General features: G+C 34.0%; 1 protein-coding gene across 4 annotated transcripts in view; it reads left to right on the top strand.

Annotated features, from left to right (window-relative positions):
• Window positions 1-16400, top strand: part of Calcrl (calcitonin receptor like receptor) — a 100298-nt gene that overhangs the window by 54862 nt on the left and 29036 nt on the right. For all 4 annotated transcript variants that reach the window (XM_003478784.5, XM_013142482.3, XM_023561023.2 and 1 more), the window contains 7 exons: window positions 5622-5712; window positions 5865-5954; window positions 7170-7254; window positions 9229-9361; window positions 11909-12019; window positions 12111-12223; window positions 13526-13617. In XM_003478784.5, coding sequence (XP_003478832.1) covers window positions 7204-7254; window positions 9229-9361; window positions 11909-12019; window positions 12111-12223; window positions 13526-13617 — 500 coding nt within the window. In that variant the 5' untranslated portion in view covers window positions 5622-5712; window positions 5865-5954; window positions 7170-7203. The remainder of the gene's footprint in view (window positions 1-5621; window positions 5713-5864; window positions 5955-7169; window positions 7255-9228; window positions 9362-11908; window positions 12020-12110; window positions 12224-13525; window positions 13618-16400) is intronic.

Raw genomic sequence — 16400 nt, 5'->3', positions numbered from 1 at the left:
GCAGGTTTTTCGCCTATCATTTAATTTAAAGTGGAAAACAACCCAACAAGATGAGTTATGATAAAAATTATAGGCAACGTTGACTTTGTTGGGCACTGCTTGCAATTATCATTTGCAAATAACATCAAATTGCAACCATAGCTATGATTTTGACATCCATCATCAGGTCAGCTTCGAGACTTTTAGTGTTATGAATCCTAGAGTTCGAATCTTTGTTTTTCTTTGAGTTTAATGTACACCTTCTATCAATTATCAAGGTAAAACAAAGAACAAGATTGAAGATCAAGCTTTGTGTTTATTTTCTAATTCAGTAAAATAAGCAGAAAACTGTCAATTTGATTTCCTCAAAATCACACAACAATGAAGGAGCAACTTGAAATAAGCAAATGTGATTTTCTTGCATTATGGAATATCTTTTAAGGTTAGGGGGAATGAGGGGCTGGTTGGCAAGAAAAACATTACTACTTAGTTTTGATGGGAAAATAGGACTTTGATTAGACATTTGTATTTACTTCCTGTACTAGCCACAACCAACTACTGTGAATTTAGTAACCATCCATCTTTATTATCTCACAGTTCTATAGCTTAGAAGTTCTTCAGGCATGATTGGTTTCTGTTTCAAGTGTGACCAGGCCAAAATCAAAGTGCTGGAAGAGCTTGGTTGTCTTTTGGAGGATCTAGTGGGAGATTCTGCTTGGTGCTGGCAGAACTCAGTCCTTGTGGTTGTAGGACTTGCTGGCTGCTGGGCTGTGGGTCATTTTGAATCTTGAGGCTTCATTCCAAGCTTTGCATGTGCATTCCTACATGATGGACCAGCAATAGTGGGTCAACTCTCTTGTGTTTTCCTCTTCTTTTCTGCTTCCTCTTTCCCTGCTGCATCCCTACTGCTAATTACATCTTTTTTTTCCTCCACTTTGAAGTGCTCAAGGAGTTCCACTGGGCTTATTTCCATAAAACAAGCTGATCTAGGATAATCTTCCTACTTAATGGCTTCTGTAATCACAAATGCTGTGGAACAGGACATAGAGGTATTAGAATATTCACTATTCCACCTGTTATATATTCCACTAGTCTATAACACTCGTTCTCAAGCCAAACGTAGATTGCTATGTGTAGGAGTTTGTTTCTGTTTTGTTTTGGTGGCACTGGGGATTGAACTCAGGGCCTTGTGCGTTATAGGCAAACACTTTACCACTGAGATACACCCCACCTCCTAAGCCAACTATAGATTGAAATCACAAATGAAACTTGAAGATTGCTTATTCCTGGACACCAATCAAGAGGAATCAGAAATTCTTGGTGCAGAACCTAAGCAATGGTTTCCTTAATGACTCAAAAAATAATATATGGCAGTATTAAGACCACCTAAAAAAATCATGTTTATGCAAATGAATTAAATTAATTTTGTGAATAATCTGGTGGTTACTGTATTTAAAAACCACTTTTCCTATGTTCTCCTTATATGGTCACTTTGTTATGATTCAAAGCCACAGAGACGGACCACACGTCATCCACTATTTATTCTTCCTGTCTTCATCTACTGGCGCAAACAGACACATGAAGCAGTAATCACAGAACTGTATGTGTTTTCAAGTGGATATTTGAATAATTTTCTCTGGGACATTAATTATTCCTGGGGATATTTTAGAATATTTTTCTTGGTTTCTACTTGATATTTCTTTTTTTTAGAGTGGTCTGGCTAATGTTAAGAACAGAGAATTATAAGTGTACTCGGGTTTCGGCAAGGCCCACTGAGGATGATATATTCATGTCCTACTTCTCCAAATTGGACAGACCAAGGATTTTCTTGAGCATTTAATAAAAAGACAGATTTCCAAAGATTCTGATCCATTTTTTTGGTAGGTTGTGGCCATTTTAACGTCGTCAGGAAGATTTGTCAGTAATTCTCATCCAGGTAGCCCTGCTTTCTAAATTTTGAGGAGCACTGGCTTAGCTTAAAACTCTGCCAACTCCAGGCATCACTTTTAAAAGGATGCATAGTTTGTGTTTCTTATATCGGTAATACATATGTAGAAAGAGAAGCCTCTTTATATTTTGGTTTTCTTGAAAATGTAAGGGACTTTCTGACACAGATTTGGAGGACATTAAAATCTTAACCTGTCCTTTCTTTCTCTGTTGGAAGCAAAGACACATGAGAACTTGCAATGATACTTAGAATACAACGGTACAGATTTTGCTGGAAATAGGAAGGGAGGAGAAAATAAAAAGTGGCCCGGCTCCAGTACTTTGACATTTTTTTTTCAGTAATAGAATCTGTAACAGATTGTGTAGAATGAAGCAACAAGTTTCCCTTTAGCCCACGCAGGTGTGGAATAGGGAGATTAGGAAAGAGGGCTTACTCTTTGATTCAGGAGGAGTGTATCTTGTTTAATATGCAGAGACACAGCTCCTCTTGGCTCTCTCCTAGATTCTGCATACTTTATGGCAAACTAGGCACTGCATTCATAGGAATTGACTGGATAAATAGCTGGAAATAAACAATTTGGTTTAGAGCCTATAAAAATCTAAGAGGCATTCCTTCTGTGATGACTTGTGTTCCACACCTGTGACTAGGTTGTTAAATGAATTGGTTACTAAATGAGAAACTGTATATACAGCAGTCTGTACATAATAATATTCAGAACAAAGAAGTGGTCAAAGGCAATTCCAGCTTGATGATTTTGTTTTTATTTTCATAACTCACAGTACTGTAATGTATAAGCACAGAAAACTACAGTGCTATACTGTACGGTACAGTCAGCAAAAATTACAGTTCTATAAGCAAAAAAACTCACTGAGACTCTATAAACAGAAAATACATGAGTGTGCAAAAGAAGGATAGGTCATTCATCCAAGTGGCAGATCATGAGTGTGAACAGTGTGCATAAATTGTAAGTCTGAAAGTTTGTTAAATGGGTAGGTCATTTAAAAAGAAATATTTGTATTTCATAAATGAAGAAGCAGGTGAAAGCTATTTTCTTTTAATAGTGAAGAGAAATATTATTTCATACTAGGACGAGATAACTCAAAAATTATTATAAAGAAAAATAAATTGATATAAGGTACACAAAGCTATGATAAATTTTTGAGAAACAATAAATGTAAGGCAGGCTTTATGCCATAGGTTGCAAGGTTTCATCTTTTCGTGTGCTAACAAGATTCTAATTTTAAGTAGAATAAAATTTATCATTGATATAATTATCATTGCCAGCTACTAACTGTCTTTACGTTCAACAGAGAAAGAAATGACAGACTAATGCTTTTCCATTGCAGTAGACAAAGACATTAGTTCTCTTAAATTTATGCAATTAAAATACAGATACATGAAATGTTGTATTGTAAGATGAATCTTTGATGGTTTTAGGAAACAAAACCACATGATAAATGACATAGTCCTCAGTGACTAGGCAGCCATATTTCAAGTAACCTCGGTGAATGTGTGTTTGTGCATGAGTGTGCAAGTGCTTGGTTATGTGTTGTCAGGGAATTGAACCAAGAGTCTTTCTCATGCTATGCACTATAACACTGACTTTTATTTCTAATTCTAGTCAACCCTACTTCAAAAGTTACTTGCATTATTAACACAGTCTTAGCTTCTGAAAGTTCTCTCTGTGGTGAAATAAATCATGTAAAAGTTTTAATATTGAAGATATGGTGTAAGAAAATTATTTGGAAATTACAATACTTTATTCTATTTTTACGGTAATTATTTCATTTATAATAATAGAACCAAATTTTCCACTTTAATTTTGAGAATATAAAATAATACTTACAGTATCCATGACACTATTAACTAGTAAGAGAAAGTGTTAGTGACTACTAGTAATACCAGCGATTACTAACAACTTAAGAGTATCAATCAGAACTTTTTCGTCTCTGAATGTCTTTACCCTACTGTACAAACTTTAGCACACTAATCATGCCACTTAACCTCCTTCCATTATTATTTGGTCGCTTCCCCAAATTAAAAGAGCACCACCATATTTCACAAAATAACTCGCTGTCATCAGTAATAACTTTAAAATTCAAAGGATATTAAAAATGATTTTTATAACAGCTTTAACCAGTTCATATCTAATGTATTTTAGCCAAGCTCAGTTTGGAATAACTAAATATAGAAGAGAGGACCACCTGCAAATGAGCCAGTAAGAGGACTCTGTAAAGAGCCAGTGAGTTCCACCAAGACATACAGCTAGACATGCTTCTCTCTGAACAGTCTTGTCATTACATTTACCAATACTTTTGGTGAAAAGGTGATTCCACCATAAATGCCACTCATCACTTGTGTATTCTGGTAGAAAACTTTGCCAGATGTCATACAGAGTAATAAGCAAGTGAACTGAATCACCCAATACATTAGACATTGCTCAATTCTTGGACAGTGTGTTTGAGTGACTGTCATTTAGACTTGTGTCTCTAACCTTGAGAAACCCAGAGCTCTATACTCTCATCAATTACAAGATAGTACACAGCACAAAATCTGACATTTTCCACCTCACTGAGGAATAAAGAAATCATGTTTTTGCATTGATAAATATTTTGTGGGTTGAATAAACTTTTCAGTAACTGGTGCTAGGCTGATTTAGTAAGCTGCAAGACATATTTCACCAAGATAGTGTGTGAAATGCTGAGTTTCAGATCTAATAGATAAGCAATAAAAATAACAGCAATGTTGGGCAAAGTGTTTCTCAAATACACTGAGTTTGGAAAACTTCCAAACATGGTATTTGAAGTACTTTCCCCTTCAGTTTTTTTGGAGGCCATGTACATATGGAAAGTAATTGAATCCTGCATTGTGAAAGTCATCAAAGCATTGTTTTGTGAAACTTATCTGATTTCCAAATAGAATAATATTTATGTTCTTATTTATATATGTAAATATACCTATACATTTTATACAGAAAAACATGAAATGTCAATATTTGCAGTATGACCTAGCCATGTTTTAAATTTGCCTTAATCTTCATATGTTCCAAATTCAGATCAGTCAATTCCTCTTGATACAATATCCAAACAATGACAGCACTGAAAGCTGTCACTCTAACAACTGAAGGTAGAGAAATTAAGTTATCACTAACACAAAAAGGAACATTTTAGAGTAAGGTTGTATTCACACTCTTAAAAATGTATGCAAAAGAAACAAAAAGTAAAATAAAACAAAAGAAATCTTTTCTTTGGTCTTTCTCTTAATTCTGGATGACAATTAAATTCTCCCTAAAATTTATTTTTAAAGGCACTATGATTTAGAATTACATAGCTATAGATACAATAAATTTAGACGTACTTATCTACATTATAAATGCCTGAAAACAAAGTTTTCGCAATTCTATGAAAAGAGGAATAATGAAAATGCCATCAATGAGTCATTATTTTAAAAACAGCATAATCATGCTTTAAAATCATTAACTTGCAGAAAATATATATACATTTCCATGCCAAATGTTTTCATTTTATATATCTATGATTCATATTGAAACATGCAGTGAATATGCTACATTAACTATATTGCAAAAAAAGAACCTAAAACAGTAGTTTGATAAAATATCACAGTAGGAGTGTGTACATGGAAATAATTTTATCATTGATAAATTGCATAACTATAAAATCCATCAATATTTTAGGTCATGACCCCTGACTTTAAGAAATTCTTCAAGACAATGTCAGATATGATCCAAGAGAAAATGTGATTTGAGTCTGGAGACAATCGTGCATGTAAGTACTGGGAAATTAGATCTTTTCATGGTAAAATGTAATAAAAACTAAAGCATTAGGTCTTAATTTTATCTGTTACAACCTTATTTTTAATATTTAAGATGTATGCAGTGCTTCCTGATTTTTTTTTTTTTTGCTATGTACTTCTTAAGATCACCTAATAATAAAAACCCAAGACAGCTAAGAGAAGAGAAAACCATATCCAAGAAGATTGCTACAACTCACAAGGACACAGCTTCTGGGTGAGTCTTGGTGAGACTGGTGCAACAGAGATTCTATGTGCTAATCAGTTGGGTGCTCTTCTTGCATGGGATTACAAACAATAAATGAAATGTGACCGTGTGGGAAAAGGCTTTGACACTTCTTACTTGGACAAAAGCCTAATAGCAAAAATCATGTGTAAGTTCCCTGAGAGAATCAAATCTAAGCTCAGAATTCAATGTCAAGAATCTGTTGAGCGTTTTTGTTTTTGTTTTTGATTGCTTTTGAAAGACAGTTTTTGCATATTCGATTGAACGAATAGTACATTCTATGGTTATTTCATGGGAGTTCACATACTGTACTCCTGAACATTTTATGGAAAGTAAATAGTAGGAATTTCAACCCAGCGGTGTTTACCTCTTAGAATTAAGGTGGTGGATGGTGTCAGAGAGTTCATTGTTGAGTTGCGAGGGTGCTTACCACTAGAAATACCTGATTTGATATTTGTCATCTCCTGTGACCTTATATAAATAATGTTGATGGCTTATAAAAGCATTTATTTCCTGATTTAAAAAGAGCTTCCTGCTGTAAAAATTATTGTTATTAAATTATAAGAACATTTTTATGGTGTAGTTATGTTGATTCTCTAGAAACTGTCCCAAGAATTACAAATGATTACAAATTAGCAACACTTACAGGAAATGAAGATAAATTTCACAGCAAAATATGTTACCAAGATTTGTGTTATGATGCTCACTTAAAGCATCCAGTTTTTTTGGTTTTTTTTTGGTTTTTTGTCTTTTTGAGACGGAGTCTCGCTATACAGTTCAGGCTGGCCTTGAGCTCACTTTGTAGCCCAGGCTGGTCTCGAACTCGCAACGATCCTCCCACCTCAGCCTCCCAAGTGCTGGGATTACAGACGTGAGCCACCAAGTCCGGCAAGCGTTTAGTTTTAATACTCTAATCATTTCACCCCAGTTTTAGTAAAAACACTACCAAAAATAGGGTGTTTTTTAATTACTCAAAAATATATGTAAAAGAAGTAGTCCTATAAATAAGTCCAATGTAATTAACCTAAAAAATGTTTAATCTCTTTAGTACTTTAATCTTTGATAATCTGACATTTTTGTAATATTCAATGCTATTAATTTTGAAATAAAATTATTATATAGCTACAAAAGAAATTTTTTGAGGACCATCTCCACTTATTTCATAAATATTGATAAAATTTTTATTTCTTTCATTTTACATTGCAGGTTGATTTACAAGTATTTTGTCTGAGCAGTAAGGATGGAGAAAATGTGTGTCCTGTATTTTCTGTTTCTCTTGCCTTTTGTAATGGTAAGTATAAAGTCCTCTGACTTATCTCCATATTTAATATTTCTATTTTACTCCCCATTAACCTGTAATCGATAAACTTTAATAACTACAAATTAAGGTGGACCCGGGATGCATAACCGCATACACATCCAGTTTGTCCATGATACTTTACTTTTTTCAGTGTGTGTTTTCTGTGCTCTAACTGGCCGAAGGTGCCTCAGAAAAGTCAGGTGAGAGAGGAACAAAGATGAAAATGCAGAAAACTCCAGAGAAAGTTATCAGAGCCTGAAAACCGTGGAATGGGTCCGCATAGTACAGTTGCACAGTCAGTAAAATATTTTTAATCAGCCTTACGGTTTCTGAATTAGATTTTTTAAGATAGTACTACAGTTCACAAATTTTTCTTTTTTTATACCAACTGATTGATATACATTGATTGATAGGTGATTTAAAATCATGTAGTGTGTTTTGAATTATTTTCTCATGCAGTTATTCAATAAGTAGACACTGATGCTAAATTTGGGGCAGGGGTGTATGTGTGCACCTGTGTATGTGTACACTTGTGCACATTTTTGCACGTATGTGCTAAGGATGTGGGAAAGGTAAAGGCAGCTCAAAGGTGATCTATTGCTCTCATAAAGGAGTCAGGTGCCTTTTTAAAACTATTTTTAATTTTTGAAACGTTTTATTCGCACTTTTCTCTGCTTCAAGTGAAAACATTGACTGTGTTGTTATATCATGATATGTATGAGAAATTGAGACTTAATCTCACCTAATTCTGTGGCAACAAAGAATTTTCCCATAATGTTTCCAGGCAAACCCCACAAAGACTCAAACATAGAAATTCAGGAAAAATGCAGAAAACCTAAGGCAGGGGGAAAATTACATTCCTGTCAGTCTCTGCATTGAGAACATTTTCAAGTCCAGGAACGGGACAGATCTTGTGTATCTGAGAAGTTATTTTTGAGTGCATGAAATTTAGATAACAGGACTCCTCTTTCCTCTGTGCTGGCTTTGATCCATCAAGCCAAGCTCAGTAACAGCCCGCTAGCCTAGAATTCATGAGTAAGAGCTCCCGCACTGCAAAAAAACCAAAATGTGAATCTCCTGTCTTGGTTAATGGTCTAAATATCCGTCATTATTTGGACAGTAGCAATCTATAACAGAAATCATTTTAGGAAATTAAAACCAAAGTGTGAAAGAGTTACTGTGAAACAGTAATCAGGTGATAGGGAAAATAACTGTGGGGGGAATATTATTATTTTAATTTCACTCATTTTTAACTCCCTGCTGGAAAACAGAAAATCATGAATGGGAGGATAAAGGAAGAAGAGGAAGGTAACTGCTTATGGGGGACAACGAACACGAATAATGTGAGAAATAGATTGAAAAACATTAATACTAGCTTCATGTCATTCAGCACACAGCTAATGTAAATAATGAAGAACTGAAACAAAACTATTGCTACTAAATCAGAATATATTTGTTTACAACTTGTTTAACTCTTTCTCCAAGTACACTCTATGAGTACACTCTTCACCGAGACTGTAAAAAGTTGCTGCTATTTTAATAACAGTAACAGTTCGCAAGGATTTGTAGCATTTTCCACGTACTAGTTACCTTGATGCTGTTGTGTAACGTTTTAGAGTAAGAAAGCACAGGCTTGCTGGCAGGGGCAAAGCAGCTTGCCTACACTTACCGAGCAGGCAAAAACATCGAGGAAATTTGGAACAGAGCTCTGTATTTCAGGATGCATATTTAAGTTGTCTGGAAGCCAGCAGCCACAGGAGAGGCTCTGGGAGCTGAGGGTGCTTCCCTGCTTTGCCTGTTTGAACTAAACACGGTGGGAGCACTTAAGACTGTGCAAATCTCCAGCTCAGGGGTTCTTCTCAGGGAGTTGGTTTTCCATTCAGCGAACCCTGCATTTTCTGTTTTCCACAGTGAGGAACTCTAGCAATGTATTTGCATAATTCTGAAGTTGTTTTACTCTCTTAGTGTCTCGCTACAGCAGAACCAGAAGAACAGTCTAATGACACAATGCACTTGAGGGTGACTCGAAATAAAATCATGACTGCTCAGTATGAATGCTATCAAAAAATTATGCAAGACCCCGTTCAACAAATAGAAGGTAACGGTGACTAATTCCAAATGCGTTTGACATGTTTTTAAAAGAAAATTACTTTTATGCTACTTTGGCCTCTGCTTAAAAATGAAATAGTTGCTAGATTTCTGACACATGTACAGTTTTAATTATTACTGATTTATGGAAATAACTTATGACATGATTTACTGCAGTTATCTTAGGGAAATTAATAAATTGCATTATGGTCTTTTAAGAGTAATATCTACGGTTTAAAGATGTTAAACACAACAAATGGTATTATTTGTACAAAGAAACAAGTCTCACATTGAATCAGTGATGGCTGACCTCCAACTCATTTAATTTAGATTTATTTTTATTGGTACCTGATAGGGATTTATAAAATAAAATGATCTGTATGTAGGGTTATTTTTAATGATACACATTTTTACAGTTCATTTGATAGCAGAGCTAATGAACTCCGAGTGTTTCTGGCTCTGTTAATATATTCTTTATTTTTCTTCATACTAACTCTCATGGAGGAACTACTTGGACCTGGTATGTGCTTAGATTTTGAGGATATAAAGATAAGTAACATGAGCAGAGGTGCCTTAACTAGCAAAAACAATTCCTCTATTTTATCTGGCAACTCTAAAAAAGTGTTATTTTCAAAATATAAACCATAATATCCACAGTGAAACAAAGCAAAATAGAGACTCTTTAGATCTGATTTTTAAAACATCAGAGGAAAAAAAACCTTACAATATTTGAAAAAGTAATTGATATTTTAACAAACTGTGTATAAATGCAATGTTAGAATATTAACATTCACAAATATCAAAATGACTTTGGTTATAAAAGAAGTAAACAAATTTTCTTACATTGAGAAAATTTAGACTCAATTTAGCTAAACCATGTAACTGGAGACCTTTGGAGAAGTATTAATAAGTCTATCGGTATTTTTGTTCTATTAGTCATGAAAAAGAATAAAATAGGCCAAAAGATGATAAGTTATCTAACTTAGTCAACAAGAGTTGACTTAAATTAATTAAAATACTTGTAAACATACTCTATGTTAACTGATGTTTTGCACTCTATTCTGTTAAAATCTAAATGGCAATATAAAGTGTTGAGTTAATCTCTTCTAGATACACGTAATATGTAATAGATATGTGTAATAGATAATTTTTAAATGGTGTTGAAAAATAAGAAAGTCTTTAAAGGGTTTCAAAGTAAAATATTTATGTAATTATGTTTTCCTGAAATCCATTTGACCACATTATCTTTTTAAATGTAATCCTACTCATTTCTCCAGAGGTCATAAAACACCATTTGAAATACACTGTGCTTTACAATCTGTTATGCTGCCAGAGTTGAAGTTATTAGATAGACTTTTCCAACAGTGACTACATTCACCACCTTTTCTAAAACTATTTGAAGAAAATTTTTCTGCTAAACCACAAAATTTATTTTACTAAGTATTATGTATTTACAAATTACTTAAACAATGTTTAAAAGCCACAAGAGAGAGAAAATTGTATCTGTGCTTTTTGAAAAATTGTGATCATTTAGAGTTTCAAGCCATGAAGATTTTTTCTATTTTAAGAGGGAGGGCTAGTTTAATTTTTCTATATCAATCTGTTAAAATTAATACATATTTCAAGTAGCATTCAGGATTCTATTTTTTTTTTTTGTATCAGGATTTGAACCCACAACCTCACATGCCAGACAGGCACTTATGCCACTGAGCTAAATCCCCAGCCCCTAGGAATCTAATTTTAAAAATATTATAAAGTTACCTTCTTCGATCACAGGCTTAAAATATTGCAACAGTGATCAGTTAGTTTCTCTCTGCCTTTGAAAAGCTATATATTTTATGTTAAAAAAGCTTTTTGAATTTTTAGTAGTACATGTTAACAGTACATAATAGTTACATTCTCTGTAGGGATTTGGTACACGTACATAGCACATTTCCCTTCTTTTATTCTTCCCTCCATCCTCCTTTTTTGCAACATTGTATTTGTTTATTTATATTACAACCTTATAAAATTAATTACCATATATACAAATTAACAACCAGACGAAGCTGAAGATTTAGCTCAGGGCCATAAGCGCCTGCTTCACAAGCACTAGGTCATGAGCTCAATCCTCAGAATAACAACAAAACAAACAAACAAACAAAAAACAGATGAACAGATCAATTACATAGAATATGTAAGACAACTGTACTGAATCAAGATACACATTTCGATACATTTGCCATGCTAGGTTAAAATATAATTTTTCTCTCATTTTCTATTATCCATCATACCCATAATGCAAGTTTTTCGTATACAAGATACCATGCAATATTTAAGTTTGTGTGTCTGCATTACTTCACTTACATTTTAATGTAGAAGGTTATTTGTCTTAACATTGGAGAAATGTGTGAGGCTGTGAAGCATTCTACTTGACGTGAGAGAAGAAGAGGAGCTAGAAATACCTTTGTTTTCAGTAGACAGGCTTTATTCCGCGTCAGTGAGAAGCCACCCTTAAACTCTGTCTTCCTATACGGTGGGCCCAGCGGGTTGCCTGACACTTTCCTTTCGTCCTCAGGCATTTACTGCAACAGAACGTGGGACGGCTGGCTGTGCTGGAATGATGTGGCAGCAGGAACCGAATCCATGCAGCACTGCCCGGATTACTTTCAAGACTTTGATCCTTCAGGTGAAAGCAGAAACTTACATGCAAATCCCAGTGACATGTATCTAACAAGCCCTAGGCTCACCAACTTATGGTTGTCTTTATTGTTTTACAGAGAAAGTGACAAAGATCTGTAATAAAGACGGAAACTGGTTTAGACATCCAGAAAGCAACAGAACGTGGACAAACTATACCCAGTGTAATGTTAACACGCCTGAAAAAGTGAAGGTGTGTCATCCTCAATAAATGAAAATTTACATGATATGTTGTAGGAAAGAGTTGTCTAATGCGGTAGCATACAAAATTTGGGCAGTTTCCATTCTGTTACAAAACGTTTTCGTTATATAATTTGAGAAGAACAATGAAGAAAAATATCTGTGGAAAGAATTATGACTGATTCCATCATTATAGGGAGGAAGCCGTCTGTTAAGTAACAGGGTATTTACAAGTCAATGTCTCAGGACTGGGGTTTCAGATTTTCCAAAGAAAACATACCTACGAGTGTAAGAAAAGGGGTAACTTTCCCCTGTGGAGGAGTCTAGAATTACCTCAGAAACTGTGCTTAAATAAACAGGATAAGCTCAGTAGGGCTCAAAAGGTACTATCTGTCCCTCAGGAGAAAGCTTTCATTCTGACTGGGCGTCAGGTCGCTCTGGCATGTTCCCTCTTTGGACACCAGGCAATAGAGTTGATCACTATAATACAGCTTCACGGACAACTTGTGTGCTTTTGCACTTGTGTGTGTGCATTCAGGCAATTTATCTCAGTGATTAAAACTGAGTCCTGGAATATGATTTCCCGTTTCTGCTTTGTCCCCACTATGTGACCTTGGGCAAGACATTTGGCTTGGTCCATGCATGTACCAAATGGAATGGCAGTAGATTTCAGAATGACTATCTTTCAGAAGAATTTTGGGTAATGCAAGAGAAACAAAAAGATCAGCTACAGTAACATCTTGATAACTCCCAGTTATTTTTTAATAAATTATATATTCCTTCTTTATTCAGAAAGTATGGGAAGAGAATTATAAAAATATACCACAAAATGGTAGGTTACACACCATAAAACAGAAAAAGAAAAAGTAAAAAGAAGGAAAAGATAAAACATTTGTAAAGACTATAGGATTTTTTTAAAGACCTGCATATGGGCTTCAAATTTGTCAAAGGAAAAAGGGAAATCCATTGGAGAGAGCCCTAGCTGGCATTTACCACGGAGCAACACATGTTATCCAGGAGTCCTAGAGTTTATAAGTTCTAGCTCCATATAACCTAGACCAATAAGCAGTGCTTCACAGATTTAATGTGTGACTCTAATTTCTTAAAAGATATATGGTTTATCAAGTTTGATGTCCTTCATTCAAATTATATTCAAGTACTTATTGACTTTAAGGAAATCATTGTAAGGCTATCCATTCAGATGTTTGTAAAATCAGCATATTTTCAATTCAATTTTAGGTCTTATCCATGTCAGCTAAAAGATAATGTGTAGTATTTTTAAGAGTCTAATTTTATTTATTGATGCAAATTGCAGACTGCGCTAAATTTATTTTACCTGACTATAATTGGACATGGATTATCTATCACATCGCTGGTTATCTCACTGGGCATATTCTTTTACTTCAAGTAAGTACACTAAAATTATTTTAAATTGTACAAATTATTCCTGGTAATGCCTGCTTATGTCATTTTCTGATGAAATATGCAAAGATGACATAATGTTTCAATTATTTAAGTTGAAATGAATTAACTTTATTTTAGCTTTGTAAATATGTTGAGAGGAGATTGATGAAATAACCCTAATTTTACAAAATCAGTAGTCATATAAGAATGAATTAAGGGAATAAGAAGGAAGCCCCAATATCAAATAAAACTCAACTCTATTTTTCTTTTAAAAAACTGGCAACTATTGTAGGCCTTATTTTTGAGTATTGAATTTCTTGGTCAATTTTCATATCATTATATGTGTGCATGACATGAACTAGAATTTGGCATGAATAATAGCACTCAATATCTATTGAAATAAAATTTAAATATGCTATAGTTAAGCTATTTTTAATGCTGCCCCATTAATTGTACCATTTATATTTTCGTATTAGTCTGTTAACGAATAAACAAGCTGACAAACTAAAGTTCTGAAAAAAAAATACTTGCACTTAAATTTACAATTAAAAAATAAATACTATAAGCATGTTACTAATTTTTAAATAAACATATAAACACTATAATGTATAAACATTATACATTATGACATATAAACACTATAATAAACATATAAACACTATAAATGTAACACTTATCAAGCAATTTCTTATTTCATAGGTATTGCTATAATTTTAAGTACAGTGTATTTCAACTGTTCTTTATATAACATTATATAATCTTAGGTGTTACCAGTTTTTAAAACAACCACGTAAGTGGAGAAATGATACTATGTTTAATAGATTTTTAAAACTTTATTACATAAAGCCACAATTCTTAAACATTAACTTGATTTCCACTTTTTCCACTCATAAAAAATGGAACATTCTTAGCCTTTAATTTTCTCATATTTTACAATACTTTTTACAGTTTTTACAATACATTTTTTACAATACTATTCCAGTGTGTTAGGACCCTGGGGTGAGGTTGGTCAAAAGGCATGTTTGTATTTTTTGTTAGGATTTTTAAAATATATCATCTCAAAAGTATCCCAAAGCCAATGTGTTACAAACAAATTCATTATTATATCTCCTCTTCCAAAACTAAATCTGGGTTTCTTCCATAGTTACTCATCTTCATTGTTTTTCCTTTGCCTTCATAAAATCTTTTCCTATACCTCCTAAAGTCTCCCCGGTGCATTCACTTTGCTTTATTTCTGCCCTGTCTGGTTTTAGCAGTTGTATCTCCTTCATTCAGTTCTAACCACAAATCATAAGTTAAAGATTCAGATCAAAGGTAGATCTAATTTTCTCCTCCTTTGCTTAAAAATTTTGCATTTCCTGTTGCAATTCTTGCAAAATTAAAATCATTCACTTTCTCATTACCTCCTTCCTAGCTTGCTTAAATGTATTTATTTCTCTGAGCCAAACCTAGGCACTATTTTCATGTGAATTCTTTGCAAATTCTTTATTTCAATATTTCTGAAAATGAAACTAATTACAGGGGTATGGAGTAACATTCTAATAACATTTGGGTGACCACCATTTCTGCAAATTAAAAACTATTGTGGTTAAGACTCTTCTGATTAAATGATCTGTTTTGATTTTGCATGCAATAAACCAAAATTACCTATGGGCATTATATTTCTGAAGGAGATAATGCTAAAAAGTATCACATTTATATTGCATGCCAAAACAGGTTGTCAGAAAGAGAGCTATGTTTTCTTGGAATTTCACCTCAAATCTCCTCAAACAAGTTTTAATTTTGCAAAGATATGAGTAAAGCTCTGGTCAATTCCATAACAAAGCTTCTTTATATGAAAGAATCTGAGATTTAAGTGAATAAATATTCACTGAAACTAATGAGGCAATAGTGGGGCTTCCAAAGAAAACAAGGTTCCGCGCCAGATGGTACCAATAATTGTAAGGTGTTTGACTGGGAATCTCTAATCAGACCACTCCTTTACTCAGCTCTTAATGTAAGCAGAAAACCATGCATTAGAATTGACTTATTAAGGGCCAGATCGGGTGGCACATGCCTGTAATCCCAGCACCTGGGCTACATAGTGACTTCAAGGCCAACCAGAACTATACAGAAAGACCCTACCTCAAAAACCAAACAAATGAACAAAATACGGAAGCTCTACAAACTGTAAGCTAAATAAACCTTTCCCCTAACTTTAGATGCCAGGTATTTTGTTTCAGCAGCAAGAGGAGTAACTAAGGTATCACCTATTAATATCAGCTCTGCTTTTAAGTAAGCTTAGTTTGTTTTTCATCATGTTTTTAATGATGGATGATGATATTGAGTAGACTTACCCAATACCTGGCATTTAGGAGCTGCTCAATAAATGGTAATCATCTCCTAATCTCCTCATTAGGCTGTATCAGTCAGTGAGGCACACAGATACACTGAGGTAGTCATCCAACACTTCTGCAATATCATAGTAATGTACAGCTAAAACAAGACAAACAGACAAATCAAGCAAAACAAAACACCATGCTATTGTGGAGCTGCGAAAAACCATGGCAGAGGGTTCATTCTCACTCATAATAACAGAAGATTCCCCAGTGATGCTGTCATTGCCACAAAGCTTCAATGGTGGGTAGAATTTCCCCAGGCAGCAACTGTGAGCCTTAAGCCATGAAGAGATTACCTAGTCTCACACCCAATATTATTGGTTTACCAAGTAATTAACAAGCTTTGCCAAGATTCCTCCTGGTCTTTGGCTTAGTCATTTTGTTTGGTTTAGATCACCTTTAAAAATG

The sequence above is a fragment of the Cavia porcellus genome, unplaced genomic scaffold (genome assembly GCF_034190915.1).
Source record: "Cavia porcellus strain 051 isolate PalLab524CR breed Dunkin Hartley unplaced genomic scaffold, mCavPor4.1 scaffold_12, whole genome shotgun sequence".
Lineage (NCBI taxonomy): Eukaryota > Metazoa > Chordata > Mammalia > Rodentia > Caviidae > Cavia > Cavia porcellus.
Note: the sequence above shows the minus strand (reverse complement) of the source record. Positions and strands in the feature narration are given on the sequence as shown.